The sequence below is a fragment of the Anas platyrhynchos genome, chromosome 9, assembly GCF_047663525.1.
Source record: "Anas platyrhynchos isolate ZD024472 breed Pekin duck chromosome 9, IASCAAS_PekinDuck_T2T, whole genome shotgun sequence".
Lineage (NCBI taxonomy): Eukaryota > Metazoa > Chordata > Aves > Anseriformes > Anatidae > Anas > Anas platyrhynchos.
The window spans coordinates 9,335,205-9,352,204 of record NC_092595.1 but is presented as its reverse complement, the minus strand read 5'-3'; the positions used below and the strand labels follow the sequence as shown (position 1 = coordinate 9,352,204).

Below are 17,000 nucleotides of genomic sequence, written 5' to 3'. Positions count from 1 at the left end.
GATCCATCTTAAAGGGCATGAAGCATTGAACAAGGCAGATAAGGACGTTGTGTGGATTTATTTTGGTGGGACAGAGGAGTATTTTGTACTGCACTGAGCACTTATCTCCTCAGTTTCCAGCGAATGCCCTGCCTCTTTGTTATGATAATGGCTTTGCTCAAGGAGCCACCAACTCTGTGGCAAGAAAATGTGTGAAACAAAGCCCCTGTGCTGTCTCTAAGCTGAGATCGAGTACTGCCACCCTGTGGGCCCAGGGCAAGGCTGCTGGGGCAGGACCCACCTTGGTGCTCTGCAGCCACCCTAGTGGAAGAGACGGGATTAACAAGCGCACAACTCCTTGCAGGACCCAGTTTTATTAAAACATCTTTATTATTGCAGTCCTGGGTGCTGTGTACTTCTCATAGACTGGGTATCTGTGGCACAGTAAACATCCAGGGCTTGCTTTAGGAATGGCAGCATGTGGAGTTGGCTCTGCACAGCACCATTACTGGGAGTGGTATTTGGGACATCTGTTGCTCCCTCTGCCTTGTATTTCGGGGGGAGTGGGCTGAAGTTTGAGAAACCATTTCGCTGCTGGGCTTTCTGAGCTGAAGGTCAGAGCCCCTCATCTTGTTTGTACTGATCAGCTTCTTAATTAGTAATGAGCTGCCCTGCTTTGTTCCTGTCCTGAGATAGCCTTAAGCCTAACCTGCCTCTTTCTCCCTTCCTCCTTTTTCTTGCTACTGACCTGCTTGCCTGTCTAACCCTGTGTGCGCCACACTTGCTGCTATACATCTCCTTCACTTTCTGCGTGACTGGACCCCGCCTGTAGCACCAGGTAGGAACCTCCCAGTGCCTCTCCACACCGTGCTCCCAGGAGTCTTAGAGGATGGACACTTAGATTCATGTGAAGTTAATATTGGTGCACAACCGATGCCCCAGTGGCATGCTAATGACTGCAGTCATTATGGAGCAGCCCCTGGTGACCAGCTCCAGCTGCTTCACGGCCCTAGGGTCTCGCGTTGGATAAGGGTGTGAGCTGGCCTGTCAGCTGCCTAACGCATGGGTTGGTGTGACATTCTGTCAGACGTGATTTGAATGTCATCAGCAGAGCTTGTGTCTCCCCACACCTAAACGTAGCCTAAAGGACTCGCTAATGAAATAAAGACAGCAGGAAAGCTGCTTCTATGATCAGTGCCTAGTTAGGCATACAATCTGCTGAGGAGGGAACGCTTCTGTGACCAAATCATGGGGTGTATGATGACACTTAAAATCTAAATACCAAAAGCAGTTGTGCGCAGTAATTGGCAAACACTTGCTCTTTGGTCTAGATAAAGCTTTCTTAGTCCTTCAGTGTATCTAGAGATTTAAGATGTCATTTCTTCCATTCAGACTAAGGAAGAGCAGTCCCAGATCACCAGCCAGGTGACTGGACAGATTGGATGGAGACGTGAAGGGATCAAGTATCGTCGCAATGAACTCTTTCTTGATGTGCTGGAGAGTGTGAATCTCTTGATGTCCCCCCAGGGTAAGTGGGAGGTGTTGAGCTGGCATCCTTTTTCCCATCAAGGTTTGTTAGTGGGGACTTGCCTAAGTGTGCTAACTGTGCTCTTCTCTACTCCAGGTCAGGTTTTGAGTGCCCATGTCTCTGGCAGAGTGGTGATGAAGAGTTATCTGAGTGGGATGCCAGAGTGCAAGTTTGGCATGAATGACAAGATTGTCATTGAAAAACAGGGCAAAGGGACTGCAGATGAAACGGGGAAAAGGTAAGAGTCCTTGGGGTAACTTGGGGTAAAAGCCACTTGCCACCAGGGACCCTTACGGAAGGGCAGTGCTTGGTAGCTTTTTCTGATCTGACAGAAGCAGCTCATCTCTTCTTCCCCTCAGCTACTACTGCTGATTTTTCTCTGGGTAGGTCAGCTGTCATGCGAGCTACCAGCCTGAGGGCCTCGGTATGGAAGGCTTCTCCATAGCAGGGCTGGTGTGAGCAGGTGGAATGTCATTTTTGGTGTCTGACTTCACATCTAGAAACAAGCGTCAGGAAAGGAGCTGTGAGTTCTCTGGGCTATCGTCTTTAAGATTCAAATATGGTGTTAAGTGTGGAGTTCTTGCAGCTGGAAACGCTTCTCCAAGATGGATTCTCCCAGAATTTGTAGCAGTTCTAGTCAGCGTGGAGACTTGTTCATAGGTTGCAGTGGTAACAGTGTTCCCTGGGAGCAGGGAAGGGACCCCTCTGACCATAGCCTTTCCTTCCCAGACTGTTCTTGCACACTGGGCTGGTGGGCAGGCTAATACTGCATAAGCCCCTGCTGCTGGCATACGGTTGGCTGCGTGGACTGGCAGCTTGCCCCTTCTGGGAGCCAAGCTGCCTTCCTTCCTCAGGAAGTGCCTCAGCCAGTACCAACCCTGAAGATGAAGATGGGTCTTAAGCCTTTTCCAGCCTTCCTGCTAGGGATGAAGAGAGAAAAGCAAAGGGACTGCCACTTTTTTCCCCACTAACTGTTTGTGACTCAGCTGTTTCTTCTTTTTTTTTTTTTTTTTTTGCTGACCCCTCAGTGAATTGGGAAGGTAGATAACCTGCTTCAGCTGTGTGCACTCTGCTCTCCCCTGTCTCTTGCTTTGTGTGACCTGTGCATGTAACTCAGACCTCAGACACTTTCCGTGATGGTTCCTGTAAATGGAGCTGCGCTGCTATTTGCCTCTTCTCTCAGAACCAAGCCAAGAGCTATCACTTCACTGTCACCTTTAAGCTGTCTTTCTAGAACATGAATCTAGCTAACAAAATGGATGAGCCTCAGCTAGGGGAGATACCCTAGTGAGAATATCATCTATGTAGGCCTCTGAAGAGTCAGCAGTACTGCCCCAGAGTTTGTATACTGCGAGTCCTCTCACCTGTAAATGTGTTACCTTTTTGAGTTACAGAAGCAGGATGGATGTGGTTTCTTTCTGGGTGGTTCTCTAGCAGGCAAGAGGTTGGAGGTGTCACTGTCCAGAGGTATTTAGCAGAGGTGACCAGCAGGAGCAGTTGCTGCCAGTTGTGTTTTGGCTTCTGGCACGTGGCAATGCCAAGCCCTGAGCAATGCTGCCTGATGCCTGGACTAGTGCTGGGCAACGGGGCTTTCCCAGCAGCGTTCCAAAGAAACCAAGGAACTAGTCCGCTAACGCTGGGCAACAGATCAGGAAAGACTAACTCCTGCTATAAAGCACAAACTACACCGTTTTATGTCAAGTAAACAGCTGGTCAGCCTGGGGCAAGTCTGCTTCCCCTCTGTGCAGGTAGTGGTGGCTCCTAGGACAGCTGGAGCTGCCTGTGTTGCATAGGCTCTCTCCGCACTCTCATGTGGTTACCCTGTTTCTCATAGCAGTTGAGGCAACCTAGAAATTGCCATACTACATTGCAGCACCTCTTCTGTACTGCTGCCTCTCCTGTTGCTACCTAATTCTCATTTTCTGATCCCTCTCAGTAGCTGAAGGGAGTTCTTAGCTAACTTTAGGACCTGTCCTGGAGGACATCTTCCTTGCTGCTAGAACCCAGTACAAGCTGAGTGTTGTCAGGCTAGGCTCGTGCACCTAAATGCACAGATGAGATTTTTTTGTGTGAAGCGAGAGATTAACTTTTGTGGCATGGTATTTTGGTCCTCGGCAAATCAGTTCTCATGCTGGCCTGAGGACAAAGCTTCTGTCTGGTATCAAACCAGCTGCTAGCACTGTGGAAAGCAACATCTCTGAAGAGATTTCTGAAAAGGAAGACCCAAAACTTAGCATCTCCTAGGTGTGTGGCAGTGGGATAGCTTTGTGGACAGGAAAGTGTTCTCCCCTTTGAACTGCGCTGCGAGGTGACCTGGGTTAGCAGAGCTGCCCTTGCAGTACCGAGGTGCTGCTGGCAGGCAGACCCCAGCACGGTGTTCCTCTGGCTGCGACAGGAGGGTCGCACCTCTGGGGAGAGGAGGGAGAGAATTCTTTTAAACAAATGTCTTGAAATACAACCTTGGCAGTGGTGAAGCGAGGGAAGTTTGAGCCAGGAGGCCGCTGTCCCCTGAATCTCTCCCTGCCTCCCCATTTCCTGGACACCTGCACTGGCACCGTGCTCTGTAGAATAGTTTCTGCCTGAGCAGACTCTGCACTACGGGCTGCAGCTTGCACTTGTTGAACTTTGAGCACTTGTTTAACTCTGCCTTGTGTTTCAGCGGCAAACAGTCAATCGCCATTGACGACTGCACTTTCCACCAGTGCGTGAGGCTCAGCAAATTTGATTCTGAGAGGAGCATCAGCTTCATTCCACCTGACGGAGAGTTTGAGCTCATGAGGTATGGTGTGGGGGTTGAACAGGCTGGTGTTGGCATCTGTGTGTGCTCCTGCATTGTGCATGTCTCCTTTCTGCGGAGCGGAATCTGTAGATTGTCCCACAGATCCTTTTACAGATGTGGTAGAAACCTAGCTGCATGGTTGTCTTTTCCTGCCTGTTAGCCTGCTGGATCTGGATTTTGTTTTAAGTTCTTAAAACTGACATCCACAAGTAGGGTCACTTGGCAGGAACCTGATACAAAACTTGGACTGAAGAAGTTATTACTGCCCTAGGGCAGCGCAGATCTGACTGCTGCTTCCTTTCTGGCTGGTACTTCTAGGTTGTTCCCTAAGCAAAGAGTCTGTCTCCTTAGGAAGGTGGTACAATTTGAGAACCTAAGGGAAGTTAACTCCTCAGAGTTTGATGTTGCTTTTGTGCCCGCAGATACCGAACCACTAAGGACATCATCCTTCCCTTCCGGGTGATACCCCTGGTGCGGGAGGTGGGCCGGACCAAGCTGGAGGTGAAGGTGGTGATAAAATCAAATTTCAAGCCTTCCTTGCTGGCTCAGAAGATAGAGGTAAGCTGTGGCATATTATCTCTCTACTTATGTCCCCTGCTGTGCTGTCCTTGCGGACGAGTCCTCAAGCTTGTACAGGCCCAAAGTGAACTGAATGCCTCGCAGATGTGGTGTTGCTGCCCTGTAGAAGGGAAATACCATGCAGGGGGAAAGTGGAAGCTATTTTCAGTTGCACGGTCACCCTTGGCAGATTCTGAAACACCACTGTGGATTCTGAAAATGTTTGAGTCTTTACTTCAAAGCAAGAAATTAGAGTTAGACAAGATGCCTCATGGTAGCTGCTGATTTCTGGGGCCCTGATATGGAGACAGAAGGGCAGCTGCTGTCCCAGACCCCTAGCCTGACAAAGGAGGAGGCAGTTTTCCTGTGAGATGGCACAGAGTGCCCTGGCTGCGATCTCAGTTTCCCTTACCATGTTCTGCCTTCCAGGTCCGGATCCCAACACCCCTCAACACCAGTGGAGTGCAAGTCATCTGCATGAAAGGGAAGGCGAAGTACAAGGCCAGTGAGAATGCCATTGTGTGGAAGTAAGTGAGCGTGCTGGGGGCAGGGTCTGGGGAGGCAGGAGTGTTCAGTGCTCCTGGCTGCACCATGTACCTGTAGAGGAGGGGAGATTAAACTTGGGCACCTCCTCACTTCTGGGTTTCCTCTGGTAGGATAAAACGTATGGCTGGAATGAAGGAATCCCAGATCAGTGCAGAGATCGAGCTGCTGCCCACTAATGACAAGAAGAAGTGGGCTCGGCCCCCAATCTCCATGAACTTTGAGGTGAGTCTCTGCCTGCCTCCTGGGGGCAGCTAACCTTAGAGAAGCTCTGTCAGGCCAGTCCCTTCTGGGGACCTCATGGGAACTGCATGGTTACAAGTGTTCTCTGTCCCATGCTGCTGTGTGGTTCTGCCTTATATAAGCCAGCCAGGTAGCAAAGCTAATGGGGGGGGAAAAAAATCACCTTTAAAGCCCCTGGAGTCTGTCACCAAGCATGGTGACAAGGGGAGGGGAATGGTGGCTCCTGGTGTCTGTTTTGGGCTGTTGGGTACGGAGTGCATCTTAACCCTCTGTTCCAATGTTCTCCGCTGCCTTTCCCTTTCCCAACAGGTCCCGTTTGCACCCTCTGGGCTGAAGGTGCGTTACCTGAAAGTCTTTGAGCCAAAGCTGAACTACAGTGACCACGATGTGATCAAATGGGTGAGGTACATCGGCAGGAGTGGGATCTACGAGACCAGATGCTAGCCCCAAGGGGCTGGCAGGCTCCCTCTTCTCCAAGCCATCCTCCGCGTCTCCTCAGTCTTCAAGTACATTCAGAGAACATCGGCCTGGCCCCTCTACGCAGATCGAAAGCCCCTGGGGCTCACCTTGGGAGCGGACTTGCCTGCCCATGCTTGGTTTCCACCCGCGCCGCAGCTGAAGTTCAGAACCCGGTCTCGTGCAGGGCTGCGGCCAGCCTCCCGCTCCCCGTCCCAGGGTGGGGAAGGGCTAGTCTAACTCCCCTCCTCTCGTGATCTTTCTAGGGAACGTCCACCATTAAACTTCTCTTCTGTTGGTGTCTCACTACTTGCATCATATCCTAGTATTTTTGAAGTTCTTGTGCATATGTACTCGTAGAATAGACCTAAACATAGACTGGACAAATCTTGAGTTGAAGTTACCCTGGCTTCTGTACTAGCTATTGCTGTTGTGGTAGATGTTGCTGGCCAGTCTGAGATGCCTGAGGTGGTGAGTTTTTGTTGGGCTTCCACCCGAGGAGATGGTGGGCTCGCCGCATCTCACCACCTTCCTCCTTCTTGCAAAGTCTTCAGTATCGAGTCCTGCTGTGGGAAGGTTTGTGACCAAAACACGAGGAGGGTTTAGACTCTTGCTGGTGTGTACGTGGGTGGCACAGCATTTCGGGTCCTGAGAGCACTTACCCTCCACCTGCTGCTGGCTCAAGCCAGTCTTTCCTTTCCAAACAAATCGGAAATTTGTTGGAAATTTCCTTTCCAAATGAATTGGATCTGTCCCGGGCGCCTTTCCAAATCTCTCAGAGCCCTGGGGAGCGTGGCTCAGCTGAGCTCTGCCAGGATGCAACCGGGGGCTGCCCTCTGGGACCGAAAATCGCACTCGCCAGTAAGCCCCTTGCCCCAGCCCACCCTCTCCGCACTTCTACCGACCGCTTCTGGGCCATAGGAATGCTGCTGCCGCCCACCGTCCCGCTTCTGGTAGTGTGGTCTCCATTTTGTACACCCTGTGATTTGTCCAGCGCTCAACCTAATAAACGATGTAGAACGGAGCCGGCTCTGTGTGCTGCTGGGGGGGCTCTGGGGAACACGGGGGGGGAGGAGGAGGAGTGATGGGGACGGGCTGAACCCACCCTAAATGCCCCCTGTCCCTGGGACCATTTTAAAGGGGGATCCCCCGCGCCCCCTTCATCCCCCATTCAATTTATAGGGCGCCCAGCAGCGATGCCTCTCCCCGCACTGCGCACGCGCGGCCCTCTCCAGGACTACATTTCCCAGCATCCCCCGCTCCCCACCCCCCCTCCCTCTTCCCGGCAGCCCCCGCGCCTCCTTCCGGGCGTGTGGCGGGGCCGTGAGGCGGCGGCGGCGGGGGGGGGCCGGGCCCCGCTCGGGCCATGGCGTCGTGCGCCGACATCCTCCGCAGCGAGTTCCCCGAGCTGGACGGCGAGGTCTTCGCCTACGTGACGGGTGAGGGCGGCCCCCGAGCCGTCCCGGTACGGTGGGGGGGGGGGGGAAGCGGAGGGCGGCTTTCCGTCGGCCGTGTCGCGATTGTCCCCTCTCATGTCGCGACATGAGGGAGGAAAGGGAGGGGGGGTGTGTGTGCAGCGCCGTGTGCCCGCAGGGATCCTGCACAGCAGCGGCGGGGACTTCGAGTCGGTGGACGAGCTGGTGGAGGCGGTGGGCGAGCTGCTGCAGGAGGTGGCGCCGGCCGGCAAGGACGAGGGCGCCGTGCGGGAGGTGTGCCAGCGGCTCTTCAACGCCCTGCAGCTGTGAGCGGCCTTCCTCCTCCCCACCATCATCATCCTCCTCCTCCTCCTCATCCCCCTCATCCCCTCCTCACTCCTCTTCCTCGCCCGCAGGGATGAGGGCCGGGCGCAGCGCTGCAGCCAGGTGCTGCTGGATGCCCCCATCCAGCTCTCGCAGATCACGGATGGATACGGTGAGTGCTGCTCGGAGGGCTCACGGCATCCCCAGGGAGCTGTCACCCTTCCCCAGCTCCCCCTCGCCTCACCCAGCGTCTCCCCGCAGATTCCAACGCGGACCTGCTGCCGGGGCTGCTGCTGAAGAGAGGCCAGGCGTCGGTAAGCACAGCGCTGCGTCCTTCTCGTAACCCGCCGGGAAGAACTCACACCTGGGGCTGTAGGGTCATGCTCTGCCCCGTCACCTCGCCCTCTGTGAGCAGCCGGGGCGGGGGTTGTGCTGAGGTGTGCAGTTGTAGGGCTGCTGCTCCCTCTGTGAGTTGTGATGCTCTCGGTCAGGTAAAGAGGCTCGGTGGGAGTTAGCAGCTCGTTAATCTGACCAGATTTATTTTGCTGTTGTTTCTTAATGAGCTTCAAAGCGTGGTTGTGTCACTGAGAGCACGGCTTGCCTGACTTCATGAGGGACTTTGGTTTCTACAGCAAGGCTCTGGGTTGTGAAATCGGGGTGTAGGGGGTGACCTTGCTGCATGTGCTGAGGGAAGAAGCCCTGAGATGCGATCAGGGCTCAGGGAGTTCGCACGGAGCTGCTGTTTCCAGAGGGCTGTGGGGAGGTTGTCAGCCCAGCTCTAAAAGCTGCTGGGGGTTGTGATTTGGGAAGATGGGGAGCAGAAAAGTTTGGAAGTCGTTACACTCTGTGGCGTGCAGGAAATCAGAATGCCCTTGCCAAAAAAGCGTGTAGCAGCTCAGGAGCGGCCCGGGGTGCCCTCTGTGCTGGCTGTGCCGAGGTCTGGGCACGAGGAGGATCTACAAAGCCAGGACATTGGCAGCTGCACGGAGCAGGCAGCGTCTCTGCTGGGTGCTCTGCTGCAGAGCTCTCCTCCCAGGGCTTCACATCGTGCACAGAACTGCGTGCCCGGAGCTGAGACCCAAGGCGATCCCCACGTGGCTGAGGGGGGCAGCTGGCAGCTGCTGCTGGGTTTAGCGCTGGGGCTGTTGCTCCTTGGTTTGTCGTCTGGCTCGCGCGGCCGCAGCTCAGGAAGGATTTTCAGAAAAACTGGAAAAGGTTCAGATCCCTCGAGTTTTGGAGGATGGCTTACTGGGAGACTGAGGGAGCTCAGTGTCGTTTATGGGGTGACTTCACCTACCTGTAGGAACCGGGCTGCAGAGCTGGCTGGAGATGCCTGGGAGGGCCTTTGGTCAGCCACAAGCATTTGACTCGATGCAGGAATAAACTGGAGCGGGCTGGGAGCCTGGCAAAGGCCAGAGGCCGTGTTAAAACGCTTGGCTTCTTTTTGCCTTCAGATTTAATTAAACGCTCTCTGGCTCTGTCTTGATTGATCTGCTGCGTAACCTGAGTTAGTTCCAGGCTGGCTAAAGTTTAACAGGCCGGGGAGGGGCAGTGCCTGATGGTAGGGGCTGCGGGGGAGGCGCTGGGACAGCAGGTCCGTGTTGAGGTGCCTGGGCTGACCCAGAGAACCAGAGAAACTGCCCGTGGGAAAGAGCGTTCGGGTTAGGGTCAGCCAAACCCCGTGCTCGCTGAGGCAGAACTGCTGCATGATTTAGGACTTCAGTCCTGAAGTGACTTCCTGGCCTGATTAGCTTCCTCAAAACGTGCTGGAGTCTGTCCCGGTTCCCCTGTCCTGTCTCCCTCCTGCTCTCCTTTCCGCCCGGGCAGGTGGGGCTGGCTGAGCTCCTTTCTCTCGGAGTTGGGGTTTGGGGGCTTTTGCTGAAGATGCTCTCTCTGTAAACTCTGCTTGTGCCCCAGATGGTGGATGCCAAGAAACTGGAGAAGGCAGAAGCCAGGCTGAAAGCCAAGCAGGACCGGAGGATGGAGAAGGATTCCACCAAGTCATCTGGCCCTCTGTGAGTACGGAGGGTGCCTCCAGCACCCCGCCTGCTCTGCCGAGCGTGGCTGAGATCGGTTTGGGCTCAACTTTCCTGCTGAGCCCCCTTCTCTGTCTTCCACCTGCCTGCAGGGTCCTCGAGGAGGCAACTGCCAGCCAGGCTGCCAGCAAGAAGGAGACTCGCATGGAATCCTCAGGCAAGAACAAATCATACGACGTCCGCATCGAGAACTTCGACGTCTCCTTCGGTGAGCGGTGAGTGCAGAGGGGACGGTGGGACGGGCCCTGCTGGGGCTGTAGGACATGCTGAGGTCTGGATTGGAGAACTCCGTGGTGGTTGCATGGCCTCAGCACAGCCTGGAAAGGTGCTGGGGGGAGGTGGCTGTTGGTTTCCGCTCTCCCCATGGGGCGGGATGAGCAGGGAGCTGTTTTTTCCCTCCCTGCAGTGTCTTGCTGGCAGGAGCAGACCTGAACCTGGCATTTGGCCGGCGCTATGGGCTGGTGGGCAGGAACGGGCTGGGGAAGACCACACTGCTGAAGATGATCGCCAGTCGGAGCCTGCGCATCCCCTCGCACATAAGCATCCTCCACGTGGAGCAGGAGGTGGCGGGGGACGAGACACCGGCCCTGCAGAGCGTGCTGGAGTGCGACACCACTCGGGAGAGCCTGCTGCGGGAGGAAAAGGAGCTGACGGCCAAGGTTAACGCTGGCAGGTGAGATATTGCTGGATTTCCAGCCCTTCTACAGCCTCTCGACCACGAAGTCTCGTTCTGAGATCTCTCCCTTCCAGTGGAGGACTCCAGCAGGGCTCGCTTTAGTCCTGCCTGGGGAGATCAGCCTTCCGCAGCGCTCAGCCCCTGACCCCAGTCCATCCCACGTGTTCCTCTTTGCTCTGCTCCAGGGGAGAAGGGACGGAAGGCGCCAGGCTGTCAGAGATCTACGCGAAGCTGGAGGAGATTGAGGCAGACAAGGCCCCAGCGAGGTGAGATGACCCTGCAGGCACTGCTTGCTGTCTGCTGGCATGGTGAGATGCGGTTTGCAGCTTGGAAGGGTGATGCTGTGCCCCTGGGATCCAGCATGCGGGGACAGGGGCTCTTCTGGGTTAGAAGTACTCGTGCTTCCACTAGAAGCTGGAGGTGCTTTTGCCCCAAATGGCTTGCGTTGTTGCTGCTGCTCCTCCCCAGGTTCCTGGTGGCTGGGGAAAATTTCTGGGATGGTGGTGGCAGGAACCTCTTGGCCAAAGAGCTGAAAGCTTCTTGGGAATTCACGTGGGTGCTGTGCCTTGCTGGGCTGCATTTCCCAGCCAAACACTGCTCTTGGGCACAAAGGGGAGTTTTTGTGCACCAGGATGGACTTAAACTATGTAGCAGAGTGGGTCAGGACCTGAGGCTGTGCTCTGTAGGTGCACGGTGTGCCACCTTCCTGTTCTCTCACCTTTCCCCCAGGGCATCTGTCATCCTGGCTGGGCTGGGCTTCAACGCCAAGATGCAACAACAGACAACCAAGTAAGTGCCCAGGCTTTGGACAGCAGAGACTTAAATTAAATGGGTTTGGGGAGAACTCGTGCTGGGCCTGCAGGGACGAGCTGTCCGTGGGTGACAGCAGAGAGAAAAGGGCAGTGGGGAGCAGGGGGCCAGGCAGGCGGGGTTGTTGTGATTAAATTCTAACCCCTGGGTACAACCTTTTCTCTCCTCAGAGAGTTTTCTGGAGGCTGGAGGATGAGACTGGCCTTAGCCAGAGCCCTGTTTGCCAGGTTGGTGGCCAGTTGTTAGCCCTCCTTGCTGTCCGTGCTGCAGAGGGCAGGGGGGCTGCCTTGCCTGGCTGTTCTCTCGACTCAGCCTCTCGGGGTGGGAGGTTTTCGAGGCATCAGGGCTCTGTATGCACAGTAAAACGTGCTTTACGTTGACCCTGTGCTCTTTCTGCTCCTGATGCTTCTCTTGTTTTCCCTAGGCCAGATCTCCTTCTACTGGACGGTAAGTTGATCCCATGAGCCCTTCTACCCCTGCCGCCGGGCCTGCCCATGCCCTTGCTGGGTTGGGAACGCAGCGTGGCCTTTAGCTGCCTGCTCAAAATAGCCCTGCATGACAGGGCCGGTGCTCGCAGGGCTGTCACTGCGCCCTGGGGATGGCGTGGAGCCATCTGCAGCCAGGAAACCTGCTCGGGCAGCCCCTCTGGCTGCCCACTAGCCTCTCCTATGTAAAAAAGACGTAACCCAGTCCTCCCAACCCCTCCTAACCTCAGCGCCTCTCTCTTCCCTCAGAGCCCACCAACATGCTGGACGTGAGGGCCATTCTGTGGCTGGAGAACTACCTGCAGGTACGGGGCGGTGCGGGGCAGCGCAAGCCTTGGCCACGGCTCCTGTGCGGTGCAGGGGCTCCGGCCCCATGCTGGGCTCAGCAGCCAGGGGACAGGGACAGCCTCGCGGGCTGCGTGGTGGCACCAGGCCCCGTGCTGCGGCTCGATGATGCTCAAGCTCCCTCGGGTCTCCCTCTCGCTGTCTCCTCCAGACCTGGCAGTCCACCATCCTCGTGGTGTCCCACGACAGGAATTTCCTCAATGCGGTGGCCACGGACATCATCCACCTGCACTCGCTGCGGCTGGACGCCTACCGGGGGGACTTTGAGAACTTCATGAAGACCAAGGAGGAGCGACTGAAGAACCAGCAGCGGGAGTACGAAGCGCAGCAGCAGTACCGCGAGCATATCCAGGTACTGGGGGACACCCGTAGGGTTTGGACACTCTTCTTCCAGCCTTGCCCCTTTCTCCCTGCTTCGAGCGAGCCTCCCAGGCTGCCCTGCTTCCAGTAATTTCTGCTCTTGGAGTTTTCATTGCTGTTCAGTCTTGCAGTGACCTGTGACTGAACGAGCCCGGGGGTTCTCTGATGCTTTTTTGTCACTTGTAGGTCTTCATCGACCGCTTTCGGTATAACGCGAACCGGGCGTCCCAAGTACAGAGCAAGCTCAAGCTGTTGGAGAAGCTGTGAGTGCCTGTTCTGCTCCTCTCTGGAGGTTTGGGGGTGTGTTAGGTGTTGATGGGAAGAACTGGATGTTCCCAGGTGGTCCCCAGGACCCTGTAAGGCGCTGTGTATCTGGAGGGATGGGTGTGGCTTGGATTTCGGGTGCTCTCTCTCTGGTCCAGAGGCTTTGCCGAGGATGAGGCTTCACAGAGCTGGGCTGCTGGTGTGGGGACAGTGCAAGGCTCCAATTACACCTCTTCCCTCTTGCAGGCCGGAGCTGAAACCTGTGGACAAGGAGTCTGAGGTGATGATGAAGTAAGTGTCCCTTTGCTTGGAAGGGACCCAGCTCCCTTTTCGCCCTGAGCTCCTCCTGGGATAACCACTGCTCCTCCTCCAGCATGGGGTCTGGATGGGTCCCCACGCTCAGGCTGGGCTCCCTCTGGGGCCAAGGCTGCATCCCCTCCTCATTACCGTCCCTCCCAGAGGCCCTGCATGCTCGGGAGCCCCCTTTGCCACCTGCAGTGGTTGTCCCAGGGGGGCTGGGAGCAGGGTCTCTGAAGTACCTGGCCAGCTCTCACCTCTTCCTGCCTTCCCAGGTTCCCCGATGGCTTTGAGAAGTTCTCCCCCCCCATCCTGCAGCTAGATGAAGTAGATTTCTGTTATGACCCGAGTCACTACATCTTCCGTTCCCTCTCTGTCTCTGCTGACCTGGAGTCCCGCATCTGTGTGGTAGGTTTGGGACTGCAGGGGAAGGGTGGCTGCGAGGCGCCTTGGCTGTCCCCACTCGAAGCAGAGCCAGCTTCCATGTCAGATCAGGCTGCTCAGGTCCTTGTCCAGTTGAATTCTGGATGAAATATTCCTCCCTGGGGACATCCAGATGAGGCTGGGACCAATTAATCCTTGGGCTCGAGAACTGGGGAGGGAACATGCTCCAGCAGTGCTGTGTGTGCAGCTCCTCAGCGATAGGAACGCAGCTTCCAGGTGGCTGGAGCCACTGGTTTGGCACTCATCCTGCCCCTTCCACTGCGTGATCATCCAGGAGAGCTGAATTCCCTGATCACTGCCCCCCTCTCCATGGTACCTTCGTGGGTTTCATGTTCTCCAATGCTGCTGCTGCTTCTCTAGGTTGGGGAGAACGGAGCTGGCAAGTCGACCATGCTAAAGATCTTAATGGGGGAGCTGGCACCAGTCAGAGGGATCAGGCATGCTCACAGGTACCTGGTAGGAAGGGGTGAGGGGCTGGGGGGAATGGTGCATTTGGAGGGCTCCGGGGCTGTGCTTTGGGGTGATGGCTGCTGCTGTGATGAGGATGGGAGCTGCACGCCCCCCTCTTGTGCCCCCTTCCTGTAGCTGCAGCTGGGAGTGCTGCGGTTACAGCGCCCGGTGCCAGTTCCCCGTCTCTCTCCTCCTTCTGCAGAAACCTTAAGATCGGCTATTTCAGCCAGCACCACGTGGATCAACTGGACTTGAACATCAGTGCTGTAGAGCTGCTGGCAAGGAAGTTCCCAGGTGGGTTTTGGAGATCTGAGGAGCTCTGGGCCACTTGAATCTCCCCTGCCACGCAGATCGATTTGTCCCTCAGACGTGGTCCCTGGGCAGAAGGCCCTGTCACCTCAGTGCTCGGGGGATGCCTTCTGCCCTGAGTTAACTGTTCACGTCGAGCATGAGTTCAGGTCACCAGCCTTGAGTAGCTGAGGTGGTTGTGCAGGGGTAGGCAGCCTGCCAGGAGCTCTGTGGCCAGCAGATCTCACACTGGTGCTCCACTTTGGCCATATTTTGGAGGTAACTGATCCCACTTTACTGTGGCTTCCCTGCCAGTCACAGGACAAGCAGCTGGCCCTCCTTTCTGCCACCTCCCAAACCTCCCAGCTCCCCTCTCCATGACGTAACATGATGTTTGCCACGAGGAGTTTGGGGCAGCGTTACTCAGAGCTGGTCACAACCGCTGGCTGCGCGGCCCCTGCCCTGCTTGTGTCAGTCAGCCTTTTCCACACAAACCCTCCGTTTGGGCACTGCCTCCGAGCAGCTGCCAAATCCCTCGGCTGCCTGGCCTTGATACAGGCCAAGGGCACTGCAGGAAGCACCAGCTGGCCCCAAGGTCCTGGGATGCTCGTGTGCCATATCTGTGTTGTGCCGTGCTCCCGCAGGGAAGACGGAGGAGGAGTACCGGCATCAGCTGGGGAGCTACGGCGTCTCGGGGGAGCTGGCCGTGCGCCCTGTGGCCAGCCTGTCTGGAGGGCAGAAGAGTCGAGTGGCCTTTGCGCAGATGACAATGTCCTGGTAATTCCCTCCCACACGTGGGAAGTTGGTGCGGGGCCGTATCCTCGGGGCCCTGCTTCACCGGGAGGAAGGGAGAGGAGATTGGGGAGGGAGATTGTCACCTGGTGGGGACCGTGGGGGAGGGGGCAGGCGGTTTTCTGCTGCTGCTTTGAGCTCGGAGGGTGTCCCTGGAGCTGAGCAGCACAGATCCTGGGGCCATGCAGTGCCTGTGGCTGTGGCTTTATGTGGTTAAAGCCATTGCCTCAACTCCTCCCTGCATGGGGGGCCCAGCAGTGCGCAGGGGCGCGGGCAGGGTGCTCAGAGCTGTCTTCTCTTCCAGTCCAAACTTCTACATCCTGGATGAGCCGACAAATCACCTGGACATGGAGACCATCGAGGCACTAGCGAAGGCGCTGAATAAGTTCCGGGTAAGGCTCGGCAGCCGAGATCTCCCATTTTTCTAACACTTCCTGCATCCTCCAGCTTGGGTGACTCAGTTTTTCAGCCAGGAGCGGACCATGAAATTCCAGTGGTGGTTTCAAGTCCAGGAGATGCGGTGGGAAGCTGGTTGCATTTCTGCCTTAGCTGTCTGTGCTGGTGGCTTGTTTCACTTGTTGACTTTGGCTGAGAGAAGCAGCAGCGAGCCAGAGCACAGCTTGTCCCCCATCTTGGCCAGCCACCTACGGGCTGTGACCGCTCCCCTGCTGCTGCGTGCAGCGCCCAGCCCTGCCTTGGGGCCTCGTGGCTGTTCCTCAGGCAGCTTTTTGTGGCTCAGAGCTGAGCCTCCAGGTAGCGCTGTAATGAACCCGGTTCTTGCTGTTCTGTACTTGCCCGCGTTAGGTCATTTTCCCTACAAGAGAAAAACGAGGTTACTCAGGGCCTTGTCCCGTCACCTTTTGGCTGTTGTTGCCTCCAACTAGAATTTCCATCCTCAAAGTTTGTCAGAGGTCCAGAGAGCCAGTGGCCAACCCCGTGCTTGCCCTCAGGGAAGGGAACCTAAGCATTTGCTGTGCACGTGCCTCCTCCGCACCAGATCTGTCCATCCCAGCTGAAGGCAGGAAAGCCCTTAGGCAAGGCCGGAATTCGTGGCTGCCTGTGAAGCACCGTGCCTCTCCCCAGTGCAGGTGGAAACCTGAAGTCCCGTTTCTGGCTGGAAGGGCACAAAGGACCACGTTGCGGGGTCCCCTGCCACCAGAGCCCTGCTTTGTGGTCCCCTCAGTTCCTTTTCTCTCCTGCGTTCGCAGGGCGGTATCATCCTGGTGTCCCACGACGAGTGCTTCATCCGCCTGGTGTGCCAGGAGCTGTGGGTGTGCGAGAACGCCACCGTCACCCGCATCGAGGGCGGCTTCGACCAGTACAGAGACATCCTGAAGGAGCAATTCCGAAAGGAGGGTTTCCTATAAGCGAGGCGGGGGGGGCCCAGCCTGCCCGAGGAGGCTTCGGGCGCTGCAGCCTCCAGCCACGCCGAGCCCGGCAGAGCGCCGAGGAGGTGGCACGGACCCCAGCCACGCCATCCAGCTGCCACCCGAACTGCTCTCTCCTCCTGGGGCGCGGGCGGCCCCCGCTCTGCCCTTCTGCCCGGCCGCCCGTGCAAGGACAGCGAGGGACCGGGAGCCGCGGGCGCTGCTCCTTGTGGGCGCTGCCTGCACCGTGCTCCAGGCCTGGGCCGTGCCTGGAGCTGCTGCTCCGCTGGGATGAGGAAAGGAGGTGTCCCCCCACCCTGGTTGTAACTCCGTGCTCGCGAGGGCAGGAGAGGAGCTGTTCTCCTTTCTTCGCTTACCCCCACTGCCTTTTTCTTTGTTCGTTTTTTTTTTTTTCTGGTTAACTGGTGCGCACTGGTCAGATTCTCACACCGTCTTTCTCTCCCCAGCTCTCCTACGCTCTCGTCCCCTCTGCTGCCCGGGCGGGAAGCGAGACCTTTGCTGCTACAACCACCCCCAGCCTCTTCCCAAACCCCTGGAAGC

General features: G+C 56.6%; 2 protein-coding genes across 4 annotated transcripts in view; both read left to right on the top strand.

The window, feature by feature from the left end:
* AP2M1 (adaptor related protein complex 2 subunit mu 1) overlaps positions 1–7,110 on the top strand; it is a 28,069-nt gene extending 20,959 nt beyond the window's left edge. For all 3 annotated transcript variants that reach the window (XM_027464214.3, XM_072042723.1, XM_072042724.1), the window contains exons 5-11: positions 1,372–1,507; positions 1,604–1,745; positions 4,167–4,286; positions 4,709–4,844; positions 5,274–5,371; positions 5,501–5,612; positions 5,940–7,110. In XM_027464214.3, the coding sequence (XP_027320015.1) occupies positions 1,372–1,507; positions 1,604–1,745; positions 4,167–4,286; positions 4,709–4,844; positions 5,274–5,371; positions 5,501–5,612; positions 5,940–6,074 (879 nt within the window). In that variant the 3' untranslated portion in view covers positions 6,075–7,110. The remainder of the gene's footprint in view (positions 1–1,371; positions 1,508–1,603; positions 1,746–4,166; positions 4,287–4,708; positions 4,845–5,273; positions 5,372–5,500; positions 5,613–5,939) is intronic.
* A 258-nt stretch (positions 7,111–7,368) lies between these two features.
* On the top strand, positions 7,369–16,578 carry ABCF3 (ATP binding cassette subfamily F member 3). Its single transcript, XM_027464193.3, has 21 exons — positions 7,369–7,525; positions 7,680–7,827; positions 7,918–7,997; positions 8,087–8,139; positions 9,743–9,840; positions 9,954–10,076; positions 10,268–10,534; positions 10,723–10,803; positions 11,267–11,326; positions 11,518–11,574; positions 11,772–11,794; positions 12,082–12,137; positions 12,329–12,529; positions 12,724–12,800; positions 13,048–13,092; positions 13,374–13,506; positions 13,903–13,991; positions 14,195–14,286; positions 14,925–15,057; positions 15,377–15,464; positions 16,281–16,578. Exons 1-21 carry the CDS (start codon positions 7,453–7,455, stop codon positions 16,437–16,439), a joined length of 2,136 nt encoding a protein of 711 aa, XP_027319994.1. The 5' UTR covers positions 7,369–7,452; the 3' UTR covers positions 16,440–16,578.
* Positions 16,579–17,000: the final 422 nt, after the last annotated feature.